At 37.4% G+C, this 16297-nt stretch overlaps 1 protein-coding gene across 1 annotated transcript in view; it reads right to left on the bottom strand.

The window, feature by feature from the left end:
- LOC126480992 (ribosomal protein S6 kinase delta-1) overlaps window positions 1–14361 on the bottom strand; it is a 190846-nt gene extending 176485 nt beyond the window's left edge. Inside the window, exons 1-3 of the mRNA XM_050104435.1 lie at window positions 14107–14361; window positions 979–1136; window positions 791–902 (exon numbers count right to left, since the gene is read on the bottom strand). Coding sequence (XP_049960392.1) covers window positions 791–902; window positions 979–1136; window positions 14107–14202 — 366 coding nt within the window. The 5' untranslated portion in view covers window positions 14203–14361. The remainder of the gene's footprint in view (window positions 1–790; window positions 903–978; window positions 1137–14106) is intronic.
- Window positions 14362–16297: the final 1936 nt, after the last annotated feature.

Here is a 16297-nt window from a genome sequence, read left to right as displayed (position 1 = left end):
TTTACTATATAAACTGCCGCCAGAATTGAGAAATGCATAGGACCATGAAGTGCTTATATGATAATGATAAAATAATAGTTTTACAGGAACAAGGTAAGGCAAGTGGGAACAGTAATAATATGAACTTTTGTCTGTATGCTAAGTGATCTTGGCTTGTGCCAAGGATCCTGACTGTGGAACTGGATGCACAAGTTCGACAAAGGAGACAGGGACATAAAAATTAACTTTTACTTTGAGCTTCCTTTCCATCAGAATAAAAAAATAATGAATATCACCTTAGACAAACTATTAGTTACAAGTCAACATTCAACCTTTTTTTCCTACTGTCACAGTAGAAGACTGAACAATATTTCAGTTAATACTACCACACAATACTAATGCCTAAGAAAGTAAGTTAGCATAACATGACTTTGTGAAAAAGGATCAAAGGAACATCTTTGGTTTCATATGTTGTTAAATTCCCACTGTGCTCAAAATGAAGCACACATCCACAGAACACGATATGAGCAACACACTGATTTTTGTTATCTTCGAATCAAATGCCTATTCTGTGCAGAGATTGCCGTTTTCCTACACAGACAGTGCAATTTCTGTGTAGAAGGAAATCTACATTGTCATTCACATTGATTGCTCATTTCTTTTTCTTTCTTTTTTTCTTATTCATTTTCCCTTCACTCAGTCATCTTAACTTTTGGCACTAGTGTCAAAAGTTGCACACTAGTCCCATCAAGTCTATAAATGGAGTAACTGCATGCAATATAATTTGTAATAATGAAAGTACAATGCTCACCTCAAAAAATTTAACAAAAGCACTGCATTTATATAATGCAGAGTGCTGAGATGCAAACTGCAACAATGACTCTGCACACTTCCTCCTTTCCTCAATGACATCATCTTCAAACCTGTAAATAAAGACTGAAAATCTTTCTGTGAAAATATTTAAACTGACGGATTTAATGAGAAAAAAGTAATACACACCGTCCAAAAAATTTTGCTTTCACAAATGGTGGAAAAGTGTCCTTCAGATACAGCTTTTTATGTTTTATCTGCAGTTGGTTATGAAGTTTCTTGAAGTCATTGTATCTCTTCCATACAACTGTCTTTGCCAGTGCCTCAGGAGATGACTCTGCATATACCTATTTTTTTTTAAATAAATAAATAAAATGAGAAACTATTTACACATTTAAACAAAATACCAATGAAAGAATAAAATATTCAACAATCTAAATTTCCTTAATACATACTTTTTACAGCATTTTAAGAAGAGACAGAGACAGAGAGAGAGATGATGTGCCATGAAGGAATTATCCAAATGGGACAGAAATCTGTAAATATGCTTACATCTACGGACAAACAAAATTCAGAAAAATTGGACAATTTATTAAAGAGAAAGAGCTTCATAAATAACACACAACACTTTGATCCACCTCTGGCCCTTACGCAAGCAGTTATTTGGTTTGGCATTGACCAATAGTGTTATTGGATATCCTCCTGGGGGACGTCATGCCACATTCTGTCCAATTGGCGTGTTAAATAGTCAGAACCCTGAACTGGTTGGAGGGCCCTGCCCATAATGCTCTAAATGTTCTCAGCTGGGGAGAGATATGACGAGCTTTACTGGGCAAGGTACGGTTTGGCAAGCATGAAGGCAAGCAGTAGAAACTCTCACCATGTGTGCGCATCATTATCTTGCTGAAATGTAAACACATAATGGCTTGCCATTAAGGCCAACAAAATGAGGCATAGAATACCGTTAATGTACCGCTGTGCTGTAAGGGTGCCACAGATGATGTGCAGAGGGGTCCTGACATGAAAAAAAGGCTTCCCAGATCATCATTTCTAGCTGCTGAGCCATATGGCATCCCAATGTTGTCCAGGGCATCTCCAGACAAATCTTCAGCCTGGAATCTCATTGACTGGAGTAGAAATTTCTTCAGTGATGAGAGCCCTGATAACCAGGGAAGGTGCGTCTGGAGATGCCCTGGTCAGTGGTGGGATACCAACATGACCGTTGCCTTTCGTATGGCCCAACAGCCAGGAGTTATAGTCAGGGGTATCATTTCATTTCGTAGCAGAACTCCTTTGGTTGTCATCTGTGGCACCTTTGGTTGTAATCTGTGAAATTCTAACAGCACAGTGTTACACTGACAATATTTTATGCTCCATTTTATTGCCCTTTATGGCAAGCCTTCCAGTGCTTACATTTCAGCAAGATAATGGCTGCCCACACACACAGCGCAAGCTTCTACTGCTTGTCTTCACGCTTGTTTGGAGCATTCTTGGTAACACCTTCCTACCATCATGGTATTTTCATGATCTGACATGCCAACTGTCCATAATTTGGCACAATGTCACTCATTAGAACATCCAACAACTCTATCAAAAGTATGCCAAGCTGAATAATTGCTTGCATAAGGGCTAAAGGTGCATTATCGTGTTATTGACTTGCTCAATTTGTGGAGCTCTTTTTCTTGAATAAATCCTCCAATTTTTCTGAGATTGTAATCATTTGTTTGTCTGTACGTCTACATCACGTCTACCAACTTCCATCCCATCCACATAATTCCTTTGTGGTGTGGTTCTTTACAAAAAAAATAATTTAAAGAATCTTAGAGTGTATTTTGTTATCAGTTGTGGTAAAAAACAATCGGTATTTACAGATGAACAAGACTGATACTAAGAAGGTACAAGTGGTAGTCAAAAAATTACAGAACTATTGTTTTGTTTGTTTGCAGGTTAATTATTTGGACTTTTATTGGTCCCGTTACATACAAAAGCAGCTATGTGTACGGGCACTGGACAAGTCGATTTATATGTATACAAGTGAAGGCGAATTAAAAATAATGTACTCCATATTTTAAAATATTCTTGAATGAGTACAAGCAGTGACAGTGTAAATATGAGTTGCAAAATTTACAAAAGGTTTTGATATCAGTATTTGCTTTCTAGTTTTTGAGAATTTATCCTATGTGGGAAGTATAGTTTTGGTACAGGGCTCTGTTGATTTATGTAATACTTGTACATAAGTTTTATTGTGTCTAATAAAGTGATCACAGATTTCACAATTTTTTTCAAATCTATTTGGTTTAAAGAATACTGAAGTTTCAAGTGAAGATACATGGCAAAGGAGAAATAACAGAGATTGTAAACAATGTTTTATCCTAATCTCAAGGTCTGCATCCATATATGATTCTAATGGCTCTTTTTTGCAGTTTTATGTTCTGATAGGTGCTTAAGTTTTACCAAAATGTGACCTCATATTTTAAGGTGAGAGTGAAAGTCAGTGTGAAATGCATTCTTTGGTATTCTCTCTTAACAACACTAGGATTTTAGTGAGCAAAAAGAAGATAGGAGGTCTTGCCCAGTTTTTCATAAAGATACTGAATGTGTTCCTTTTTGCAGTCATAATCCAAAGAAATTGGTTTATTTACTGTTAACACCTGGTGCATTATTTGCAAAGAGAAATGCAATGTACATATCCTTGTTCAGAACACTGTGAAATTTTCTGTTGTTTTAATAATAAAAATATCACGAGGTAAGCTTTTGGCCGAAAGGCCTTTTGCAAAATTTATACAAAACCCACATACACATACGTTCATGCAAACGCAACTCTCACACACGACAGCTGTCTCAGTCTTGCCTCAGCAGCCAGACAGAGGTCATGTGTGTGAGAGTTGTGTTTGTGTGAATATGTGTTTGTTATGTTGCCTAATGCAGAAGGAAGACTTTTCGCCAAAAGCTTCTTTGTTTAGCGTCTTTTGTTGTGCCTCTCTCTTACTCAGTATCTCCACTACATGGTGAGCAGCAATCTATCCTTTTCATAATGTTATTATTCCATCCTGGGTTTTCCACTGTTTAATAATAATAATAATAATAGGTTCAGGACAGAACTAAAGAAGCCTCGGACAAGCGCCGTCATGGACAGGGACGACGCTTGAACCCTATGCCCGCCCACAATGGTAACGACACTGCTAGCCAACTGGAAAATGATTTAAATCCAAATAGAGGTGTTTTGCAGGATATGCTTCCTGCAACCACCCTAGAAGGAAAACAAAGACAGAGGATGAGATGGTCAGATGAAGTTAATCGACACCTCATGTTCTGTTATTACCAAGCAACAAACCTAGGAACCAACACAACTGGATACAGATCACAAGTATACACAACATTTATTACCAGATACCCAGAATTAAAATTTTTAACAGAACAACGACTAGCTGATCAGATCCATGTAATAATAAAAAATAACAGGCTACCCCAGTCAGAATTAGAAAACATCAAACAACAACTACAACAAATACTGGAACAAAATAATGTGCGATCAGAAGAAGAAGAAAATACAGTAATGGACTCAAACATCCCAGAGCAACCAGAGCAACCAAATAAAGACCAACACGCATCAATTAAACAATCAGAGGAAAACGAAATCTTAAGACAGCCACCAGAACAAGCACAAATAGAAAACGAAGTGACACACATGTTAGATATAGAAGAGAAATTTCAGCTGACATATATAGAATACAAAGACACAAATACAGACATTAGACCATTCTTGCATAGACCGCCAAATAACCCACAAGTCAAAACAACAATAGAAACTATCAACACAATCATACACAACAAAATAAATGAAAACACAACTATGGAAGAGTTACAACTACTGGTTTATATAGGAGCACTCACTACACTAAAAACACATACTAGGCAGAGATCAGAACCAACCAACACACAGAAGAAACCCACAAAACCAGCATGGCAACACAGGCTACAGATCAGAATAGAAAAACTGAGGAAAGACATCGGACAGCTAACACAATTTATAAGAAATGAAATGTCAGAAAAAAAACGAAAAAGGTTAGGTAAAATCTCACAACAAGAAGCGATAGAGCAATTAGATGAAAAGAAGCAGAAATTACAAGCATTGTACAAACGACTTAGAAGATACAAAAAAAGTGAAAATAGAAGGAAACAAAACCAAACATTCAACACAAACCAAAAGAAATTTTACCAGACAATAGGTAACACACACATTAAAGTAGACAATCCACCAAGCATAACAGACATGGAACACTTCTAGAGCAACATATGGTCAAACCCGGTACAACATAACAGGCATGCACGGTGGATACAAGCAGAAACACACACATACAAGATGATACCGCGGATGCCTGAAGTGATAATTTTGCAACATGAAGTCACCCAAGCAATTAATTCTACTCACAATTGGAAAGCCCCTGGAAAAGATAAAATAGCAAATTTCTGGCTAAAGAAGTTCACCTCAACACATTCACATCTAACTTACATTGTTACATTGTCAATGTAACTTACTAAGTTACATTGCAGACCCATACACATTCCCTGATACACTTACACATGGAATAACTTATCTGAAACCTAAAGATCAAGCAGACACAGCAAACCCAGCTAAATATCGCCCCACAACGTGCCTACTAACAATATACAAAATATTAACTTCAGTCATTACACAGAAATTAATAACACATACAACAAAGAACAAAATTATAAATGAAGAACAAAAAGCCTGTTGCAAAGGAGCACGAGGATGTAAAGAGCAACTGATAATAGATGCAGAGGTGACATATCAAGCTAAAACTAAACAAAGGTCGCTACACTATGCATACATTGATTACCAAAAAGCTTTTGATAGTGTACCCCACTCATGGTTACTACAAATATTGGAAATATACAAAGTAGATCCTAAATTGATACAGTTCCTAAACATAGTAATGAAAAATTGGAAAACCACACTTAATATACAAACAAATTCAAATAATATCACATCACAGCCAATACAGATTTGTTGTTGTTGTTGTTGTTGTGGTCTTCAGTCCTGAGACTGGTTTGATGCAGCTCTCCATGCTACTCTATCCTGTGCAAGCTTTTTCATCTCCCAGTACCTATTGCAACCTACATCCTTCTGAATCTGCTTAGTGTATTCATCTCTTGGTCTCCCTCTACGATTTTTACCCTCCACGCTGCCCTCCAATACTAAATTGGTGATCCCTTGATGCCTCAGAACATGTCCTACCAACCGATCCCTTCGTCTGGTCAAGTTGTGCCACAAACTTCTCTTCTCCCCAATCCTATTCAATACTTCCTCATTAGTTATGTGATCTACCCATCTAATCTTCAGCATTCTTCTGTAGCACCACATTTCGAAAGCTTCTATTCTCTTCTTGTCCAAACTATTTATCGTCCATGTTTCACTTCCATACATGGCTACACTCCATACAAATACTTTCAGAAATGACTTCCTGACACTTAAATCAATACTGGATGTTAACAAATTTCTCTTCTTCAGAAACGCTTTCCTTGCCATTGCCAGCCTACATTTTATATCCTCTCTACTTCGACCATCATCAGTTATTTTGCTCCCCAAATAGCAAAACTCCTTTACTACTTTAAGTGCCTCATTTCCTAATCTAATTCCCTCAGCATCACCCGACTTAATTAGACTACATTCCATTATCCTTGTTTTGCTTTTGTTGATGTTCATCTTATATCCTCCTTTCAAGACACTGTCCATTCCATTCAACTGCTCTTCCAAGTCCTTTGCTGTCTCTGACAGAATTACAATGTCATCGGCGAACCTCAAAGTTTTTATTTCTTCTCCATGAATTTTAATACCTACCCCGAATTTTTCTTTTGTTTCCTTTACTGCTTGCTCAATATACAGATTGAACAACATCGGGGAGAGGCTACAACCCTGTCTTACTCCCTTCCCAACCACTGCTTCCCTTTCATGTCCCTCGACTCTTATAACTGCCATCTGGTTTCTGTACAAATTGTAAATAGCCTTTCGCTCCCTGTATTTTACCCCTGCCACCTTCAGAATTTGAAAGAGAGTATTCCAGTCAACATTGTCAAAAGCTTTCTCTAAGTCTACAAATGCTAGAAACGTAGGTTTGCCTTTCCTTAATCTTTCTTCTAAGATAAGTCGTAAGGTCAGTATTGCCTCACGTGTTCCAGTGTTTCTACGGAATCCAAACTGATCTTCCCCGAGGTTGGCTTCTACTAGTTTTTCCATTCGTCTGTAAAGAATTCGTGTTAGTATTTTGCAGCTGTGGCTTATTAAACTGATTGTTCGGTAATTTTCACATCTGTCAACACCTGCTTTCTTTGGGATTGGAATTATTATATTCTTCTTGAAGTCTGAGGGTATTTCGCCTGTTTCATACATCTTGCTCACCAGATGGTAGAGTTTTGTCAGGACTGGCTCTCCCACGGCCGTCAGTAGTTCCAATGGAATATTGTCTACTCCGGGGGCCTTGTTTCGACTCAGGTCTTTCAGTGCTCTGTCAAACTCTTCACGCAGTATCGTATCTCCCATTTCATCTTCATCTACATCCTCTTCCATTTCCATAATATTGTCCTCAAGTACATCGCCCTTGTATAGACCCTCTATATACTCCTTCCACCTTTCTGCTTTCCCTTCTTTGCTTAGAACTGAATACAGATTAAGCATGGAATATACCAAGGAGACTCATTAAGTCCTTTCTGGTTCTGCCTTGCTCTGAACCCACTATCCAACATGCTAAATAATACAAATTATGGATACAATATTACTGGAACATACCAACACAAAATCACACATTTGCTATACATGGATGATCTAAAACTACTGGCAGCAACAAATCAACAACTCAACCAATTACTACAGATAAGAGAAGTATTCAGCAATGATATAAATATGGCTTTTGGAACAGACAAATGTAAGAAAAATAGCATAGTCAAGGGAAAACACACTAAACAAGAAGATTACATATTGGATAACCACAACGACTGCATAGAAGCGATGGAAAAAACAGATGCCTATAAATATCTAGGATACAGACAAAAAATAGGAATAGATAATACAAATATTGAAGAAGAACTAAATGAAAAATATAGACAAAGACTAACAAAAATACTGAAAACAGAATTGACAGCAAGAAACAAGACAAAAGCTATAAATACTTATGCTATACCAATATTGACCTACGCATTTGGAGTAGTGAAATGGAGTAACACAGACCTAGAAGCACTCAATACACTTACACGATCACAATGCCACAAATATAGAATACATCACATACATTCAGCAACAGAAAGATTCACATTAAGCAGAAAGGAAGGAGGAAGGGGATTTATCGACATAGAAAACCTACATTATGGACAGGTAGACAATTTAAGAAAATTCTTTCTAGAACGAGCAGAAACTAGCAAAATACACAAAGCAATCACTCATATAAATACATCGGCTACACCACTGCAATTTCATAACCACTTCTACAACCCTCTAGATCACATAACATCAACATATACGAAGAAAGTAAATTGGAAAAACACTACATGGCAAGCACCCGTATCATCTAACACAGCCACACATCGATCAAGACGCATCCAACACATGGCTAAGAAAAGTCAATATATACAGTGAGACGGAAGGATTCATGATTGAAATACAGGATCAAACAATAAACACCAGATATTACAGCAAGCATATTATTAGAGATCCCAATACCACAACAGATAAATGCAGACTTTGCAAACAACAAATAGAAACAGTGCATCACATCACAAGCGGATGTACAATACTAGCAAATACAGAATACCCCAGAAGACATGACAATGTAGCAAAAATAATACATCAACAGCTTGCCTCACAACATAAACTTATAAAACAACATGTTCCCACATACAAGTATGCACCACAAAATGTACTGGAGAATGATGAATACAAATTATACTGGAACAGAACCATTCTAACAGATAAAACACCACCACATAACAAACCTGACATCATACTCACCAATAAAAAGAAGAAATTAACACAACTAATCGAAATATCCATACCCAATACAACAAATATACAAAAGAAAACAGGAGAAAAAATTGAAAAATACATCCAACTGGCTGAGGAAGTCAATGACATGTGGCATCAGGATAAAGTTGACATTATACCAATTATACTACCAACTACAGGAGTCATACTACACAATATCCACCAGTACATCAATGCAATACAGCTACAGCCAAACTTATATATACAACTACAGAAATCCCTAATTATTGATACATGTTCAATCACCCGAAAGTTCCTAAATGCAATATAGCAAATGCAATATAGAATATACCGTACAGTTAAAAGGATGTCACACTTGATCAAGGTCCACGTCACATTCCATTTTTGACCAGACATAACATCTGAGAAAAGAAAGAAAGAATAATAATAACAATAACATAAATTTTGAAACTTCCTCGCAGATTAAAACTGTGTGCCTGACCGAGACTCGAACTCGGGACCTTTGCCTTTCGCGGGCAAGTGCTCTACCATCTGAGCTACCGAACCACGACTCACGGGCGGAAATCACAGCTTTACTTCTGCCAGTATCTCGTCTCCTACCTTCCAAACTTTACAGAAGCTCTCCTGCGAACCTTGCAGAACTAGCACTCCCGAAAGAAAGGATAGAGCAGAGACATGGCTTAGCCACAGCCTGGGGGATGTTTCCAGAATGAGATTTTCACTCTGCAGCGGAGTGTGCGCTGATATGAAACTTCCTGGCAGATTAAAACTGTGTGCCCGACCGAGACTCGAACTCGGGACCTTTGCCTTTCGCGGGAAAGTGCTCTACCATCTGAGCTACCGAAGCATGACTCACGCCCGGTACTCACAGCTTTACTTCTGCCAGTATCTCGTCTCCTACCTTCCAAACTTTACAGAAGCTCTCCTGCAAACCTTGCAGAACTAGCACTCCGCTGTATCCTTTCTTTCGGGAAATATTTTAGCAGAATAACTACAATGATAGTATCTGAACAAGGTGAAGCCTCCCGTGGTGGAGATGATGCAAATTTTGCATCAATAGAGGAAGAATTAAATACCCTGAATCAATCAACTACAGAGGAAGCTGTCAGTCCTGTTAAAAAACTGTGATCAGTGAAGTTGAGTCATAAGCTCTATGCATCAAGAAAGTGCAGAGAAATTACTAAAGCTGTGGATGAATACACTACAGCAAAACAGACCACACTCTTCAAAGTAGAAATTCCATCTTCAGAAGAAAATGAACCAAAGCACCCCTGCCCCTCTTGCCAGGAATTTTTAACGAATATCCATTCAGTTGTTGAATATTGTGCACGTTTTAACTATTACTCAAGGGACATTTTCAAAGAAGAGAATTCTGAACCATGTTCCATCAGTATCAAAGTACATGGTAGACAAATCAAGAAATGTGAGATCTGTAAAAGGAGTCTTTGGAAGACCAGATACCTATTATCGTCATCCTGTAGAAGGAGCTCAAGTTCAAATAGTGCAGCCATTTTATCTGGAAGATAAATGGGACTGTTCTCGCCAGAGTGCCAACAAAAAAGACACTAGAACTCTTAACAGTTGAAGGTCCAAAAGTTATGAAAGTGAAGAGGTACATGACTCGCAGTATTAAAGAAACTTTTGCAGTTTATAAGAGCAACTATACAACTTCACATATTGGAAGATCATAACTTTATGCACTACGACCTAAGTAGGTAGTTCCACACCCATCTACAGTGTCTGTTTATGTTTGTAATTCACGAATTTTGAACTTTGTTTGCTAACTTTGAAGAACTTACTGGAGTACATAACGTATGACACCTCTGTTGGGAGTGTGAAGTCATTAGTAGTCTGTGACATAAAGCGAGAGACTTGTTAGCTTCAAGAATGTGGTGACTGCCCTGGAAAGGGAGGACTGCCTTTACAGACACTTGTCTGGAAGACGTAGCGGATAACTCTGCAGAAATTACATATACAACATGGGAGTAAAATAAGCTAATTAAGAAAACTGTTACCTTTGACAGTTTAACTGATGAACTCGGTAAATGGTCAGTGAAAGCAGTAACACACTAGCATCTGAAATTGCAACAACAACACATTGCAGAAGTAAAAGGGTGTGTACAGGCTGAAAAACTATGTTTAGTGTTTCACTGTGATTTTGCTGACAACTGGTCAGTAATTCTCTCACAAGAAGTACAAGGGAATCATTGGAGCAATGCCCAGGTTTCAATTTTTACAGGAGTGACATATTTTCAAAACAAGACCACAAGTTTGCAATGCACAAAATTCTTCAACTGCAAACAGGGGCAGAGAAGCTCATCATTATTTCTGATGGTGCTCCTAGTCATTTTAAAAATCGTTACCAACTGTTTGAACTGAGTAAGTTGCTTGTGCCAACTGACTGGGTATACAGTGCTACTGGTCAATGGAAGGGGCCTTGCGATGGTGTAGGAGGACTGCTGAAGCACCATGCTACACCACAGCCCTCATTCTTTTGTCCAAAGAGGAAATCGAAGAATTCTGTGAGCAGAAAAAAGAAGAATGGTCCAACAAACTATTCCTGTGAAATTTTTAGAATCAAAGTGATGGGCAAACTCATATTGCATGCACTTAAAGAGCAAGAAAGAAGAAATTTCATTCATTCGGCCAACACCTCAGAAACAGCAGGATAATATTCAAAACAAAAACCTGAGAAGGGGGATGTTTGTGGTATGTGTGTATGACTTTGTGACTGATGGATTGCAGAGGTTATAGACACCAGTTATGAGTTAAACAACATTGTAGTGAACTTTATGCTACCACATGGACCAGATGCTGGATATAGATTTCCAGCTGAAGGACAGCAACAACGCTATCAATGCTCACTTCCAGTTTACAATGTTTTGAAGATTGTAAGTGCTCCAGTTCCTATTGGTTCAACAGGAAGGCATCACTCTATATCAAAGAAAGATATTGAAGCAGTGGAACACATTTTTAGTTCATTGACTGGCTAATTTAAATACAAAACAGAGTGCACAGAAGTTGCATAAATTGAAACCTTTTAAGTACCTGAACCTTTCACATACATTTTGAAACCATTTAAAATGCTTGAAAAAGGAGAGTCTTACTCATCTTTTAAAACTAAAATTATGTTAAATAAGGCTACATTTTGATTTTTATGGGCCTGTTATGTGATAATATAACAGGTTTTATGTATGGCAAAAATTTCAATTGTTTATAAAACCTGTTCAACCTAAAATTGGAAGCTCTCCTTTTCAAGGAATGTAGAACTATATGGTACTAATCAACAGAAAAAAATCAAAATTTTATGGACAGCCATTCTTGAAAAAAAAAAATTTTCTCCATAAATTCTACAAAAAATGTTCAGAATGATACAGTAAAAGAACTTTTACAGGTAAGTCCAAGTGGAGGAATTCTTTTTAATCATGTAGCAATTAATTTACAAAAAAAAAAAAAAAATATCTAGAACTGTTCCTGAAATACAACATTTTACAATTTTTCTCCAGAATTCACATCTTCAAAATGGTATGCCCAGCATCATCTTTGGATGGTTATATCTCTGAGCAGAAATTTTTTTGGAGAAAACAAAAAATGTGTGTTTCTTCCTTACTAATGTAATCCTTATAAAGTAGGCTATTTGACTGCGTAAACAACAACATCCTTTTAAGTTAATTAGAATTTCATTGCATCAATGTAACTTCCGTGACATGGTTCAAAAGTCATATATATCTAACCAGAAACAAGAAGTGTCAACAGGAAATAGCCTTGTATCATGTTGTCAATCATCATCATCCGACGGGAAGACAATCAACATGGCATTTTAATTGCAGTGTGGTCCACAGACAAAGCAAAAGTTTTGGATTACAAAGATTTGCCACACTAACAGTCATTAGCTACATTTTATTTGGTGATGATAGCAATAGTTGTGCTATTTTTGCTGCGTGACAATTTTCAAGTGACTCCATAACAATCTGCATAAGTTTTCAGGTAAAATATATTGTAAGAAAGTTCAATACTATAAATCAATACTATAAATCTGGACAAGTTTCAACGTAACTATTTGCTCCCTTACAGAACTGCATCATATAAATTTTACAAGCACAGTTGTTCCTATTTTTGCTAACAGTTGAAAAGGCTCTTCAAATATGGATGATTAGATAAAAGAATTAGTTAAGAACAGACCGCAATGTGTGAAAGTGGAAACAGAATATATGATAAATGCTGAAGAGAAAGGGTCAAAGATACCACTGAAGGCCATAAAACCAGTAACATTCTAAAAATTTAAAGAGAAGCCACAGAAGATAATGATGAAATGAACTGTTAAGAAAAATGTGTTGAGAATGGTTGTCTTCTAAAAAGGATATACAAATCCAGCCAGTGGCCCAAAAGAGCGCCGTGGTGTAAATATCAGCGATGTCAGTATACATGACTACTCAGAAAAAGAAGTGAAATAGCAGGAAAATTATCAACTAAAAAATTATTAGCGTAATTTTGCACATGATAAAAACTTTATACCATGCTAAAGTTGTGTGAACAATGAACATAAATGAAGAACTGGAAATAGCTAATTAATTGCATTTAACTGCTCTTAAATCTGACATAAAAATTTATGGCTATGATGTTAATCGTAATGGTATCGGTGATTCCAGGAAGGGGTGGGATTGGGCTATTGGGCTGTTAAAAAAACTATTTTACAATGCCTAGAAACTTAACAGCCTCAGAAATTTTCTCATTATTGTCGTTTGTATTGTAATAGATTCAGAAAAGAAAAGAACTTCGATTACTGTAGCTAATTTGATACATAATTTCTGAACTCAGGCCCTCTTCCCCCAGTCCGAAATCCAGAATTCGACTCTGGATAATTCTAAACAAATGAGTCTTTAAAATTCACATCAATAACATTAACTTGGGAGTTTCCGATACAGATTTGATACCTAAATGATTTATGTAACGGGAACTTTCGACTCGATTTACACCTTATAATTTTCGAACGTCTAAACCGACACTATCTGTACTCCCATTAGTTTGATCCTTTTCATATCAGGCCAACAGGTATGTCGTTAACAAATTATGATACACTGTCTTTGTGCAGTATACTAGCGTTGTACGTGCCAGCAGCATAGTACATGTGATGAGCGACATCAGTCAGTTAATATTTCCTGAAACTAATTAGCAGAGGTAGATTAAATATGCTCCTGAACTCGTCGGAATAGTGGCTGCAGACATTAATCAAATTTCTGAAGGACTCTCAGACAACAATCTGAATCGATGGTAATTGGAATAATAATATGCATACTTACTATTGACGTTACTTTGTAAACGGTGAAACCTTTTTTATGTTTTCTCGGATCAGATACAATAAATTTTCTAATCCAGTTATCATGACTTGGTGTCATTATCGTCGCGTTCTTCAATCCATGAATCAACAGTCATCAATTGCTTGTGTATCTCTTCTGGAGAACTATGTAATCATTTTCATAAATATTACATAACAACACAGGCACAACACAGTCTGCTCTATTTACATGCCGCACCTAAACCCTTCAATACTTGACACCTTGCGTCAAAACAAAACGTCACATGCGCAAAATATTATCTTTGGTATCCCAGCAATGAACAAACCTCTCTGACCTTTTTAAACACGAAAACATAGCAACCCCGTTTACATGGGGCTCCCAAGACCGGATTACGTAAACCGATTTCTCAGTGTCGCTTCTGGGTTGCCAAGGCAACTGGCTTGGATTGTCCAGTTACATCTTGTTTTCAGAATATTCGGTTAATATGGACTTATTGTGAAGTCAACGAGAAGCAGAAATATTAGACTGAACAAGTATCTGTAACATATAAGTGAAGCGAAATTATGTTGATCTGCTGTTTTCCAGACGCCATATTTAACTGTGCTAGCAAACCCACTTCAGACCACATGTAAACACGAGAGCGAAAAGCGGTTTTCAAAATTCAGTTTTCGTCTTTCTGAAGATGTGTCGCATGTAAACGTAATGTACAGCCTTATACTGTACAAATGAGTCCTACAATTAGTAAATAATAATAAAAATAAATATTCTTACCGCACTCAAGGACACCGGTAGTGTTTAATTCAGACACTATGCATATATCGTTCAGAACAGAAGAAGTTATCAGCATGGGGACTCAGCAAAGTTAAATTCTGATATTTGGGCATAACAACCAACAGAAATCTTAAAAAACAAAAATAGACTTCAAGTAGTAACCTCTTGTCAATATAATCAGCGCTGTCACATCTACTGAAAGCCACTAAGCTGAGTTTGACACAACCACTAGATAACAGACAAATTTCCACTGAATTTGTACTTCTTGTAGTCTTCACATCATATCAGTTCAGAAGACACGTGATGATTAATAATAATTTCTGATTTTTCCTTCACCGCGGCACTGAACAAACTCTGTAGTGTGGGTTTGTAGTGTTCTGAATGAAAGCTTGGGTACTTTAATATCTTGATATACACAGAAGTGTAGCCTGTTACTACCGTTAGTCATTCGAGATGCGACCAATACTCGTAATTTTGTATTATAGATTAAATTTCCTTTACTTTTCCCCTTATAATACACAAAGTAGAAACTTTTAGCTATATTTCAAATCTTGGCAGATCATATTATGACAGATTCTTTACTAGAGAACAAACATGTTTTCAGACTTTTTTGCTATGCCAGCTAGCTTGGTCATTTGCCTTGATTAGTTCTAATAGTTCATGATAAGCTCCTACAGTAAATGTCAAGAGTGCTGGCAGGGCTGAGGCAGAGGCTCCATCTCCATCAGATTCCACACCTAATGTGCTAGCCATTCATTATCTGGAAGTAATAGTCGAAGGGATGGCATTGCTGGGCACTGGTGTGGAAAGCACAGTTTATACTGGTGCTATAGTGGAGCCAGTGGCAAAGCAATATGGTGTGCAGATCAATTGCGGTACTGAAATAGTGCTGGGCATGGCATCTATGCGTCCTCTGATGCTCACAGACTCATATTTTTGCTGAGTCAAACTAGGGTCCCGCTTTTGGCCGTGACAAAGAACATCGAGTGTTCTTGGTGAGCTGTGAATGTGTCTAGTGTTTTCCCAGGACTGCGTTCGAATATCTGTGCCCATATTGATCTCCATCTCGAAAAAAGGGTCTCTTCATCATCGTTGGAAACGGGAGCTGCAGGGAGGAATGACAACTGCCATGGGAAATTTCAGTTGTGCAGCGCCTGTTGACAGGATTGGGGTTGAAGGTGAGGGGATCACGCTTCATTTCCATCTGCAATGGCTTTTCCATCTGTGACTTAAATTCATAACAAAGCACTCAATCTTCAAGCTTAACATTGGGTGCAAAGATGTCATTGTTAGGTGTTCAGTCCACATCTGCAGCAGAGAAGTGCAAATTTAATGGACGTGTCTGGAAACTATTATTTGAAAAGGTGATATCAGGGACAACTTCAACATTTAAAAGTGGTCGCAAACACTCTCCTGAAGCCTG

Source organism: Schistocerca serialis, chromosome 5, assembly GCF_023864345.2.
Source record: "Schistocerca serialis cubense isolate TAMUIC-IGC-003099 chromosome 5, iqSchSeri2.2, whole genome shotgun sequence".
NCBI lineage: Eukaryota > Metazoa > Arthropoda > Insecta > Orthoptera > Acrididae > Schistocerca > Schistocerca serialis.
The sequence above is the reverse complement of the archived record's forward strand: the minus strand, read 5'-3'. Positions and strand labels throughout refer to the sequence as shown.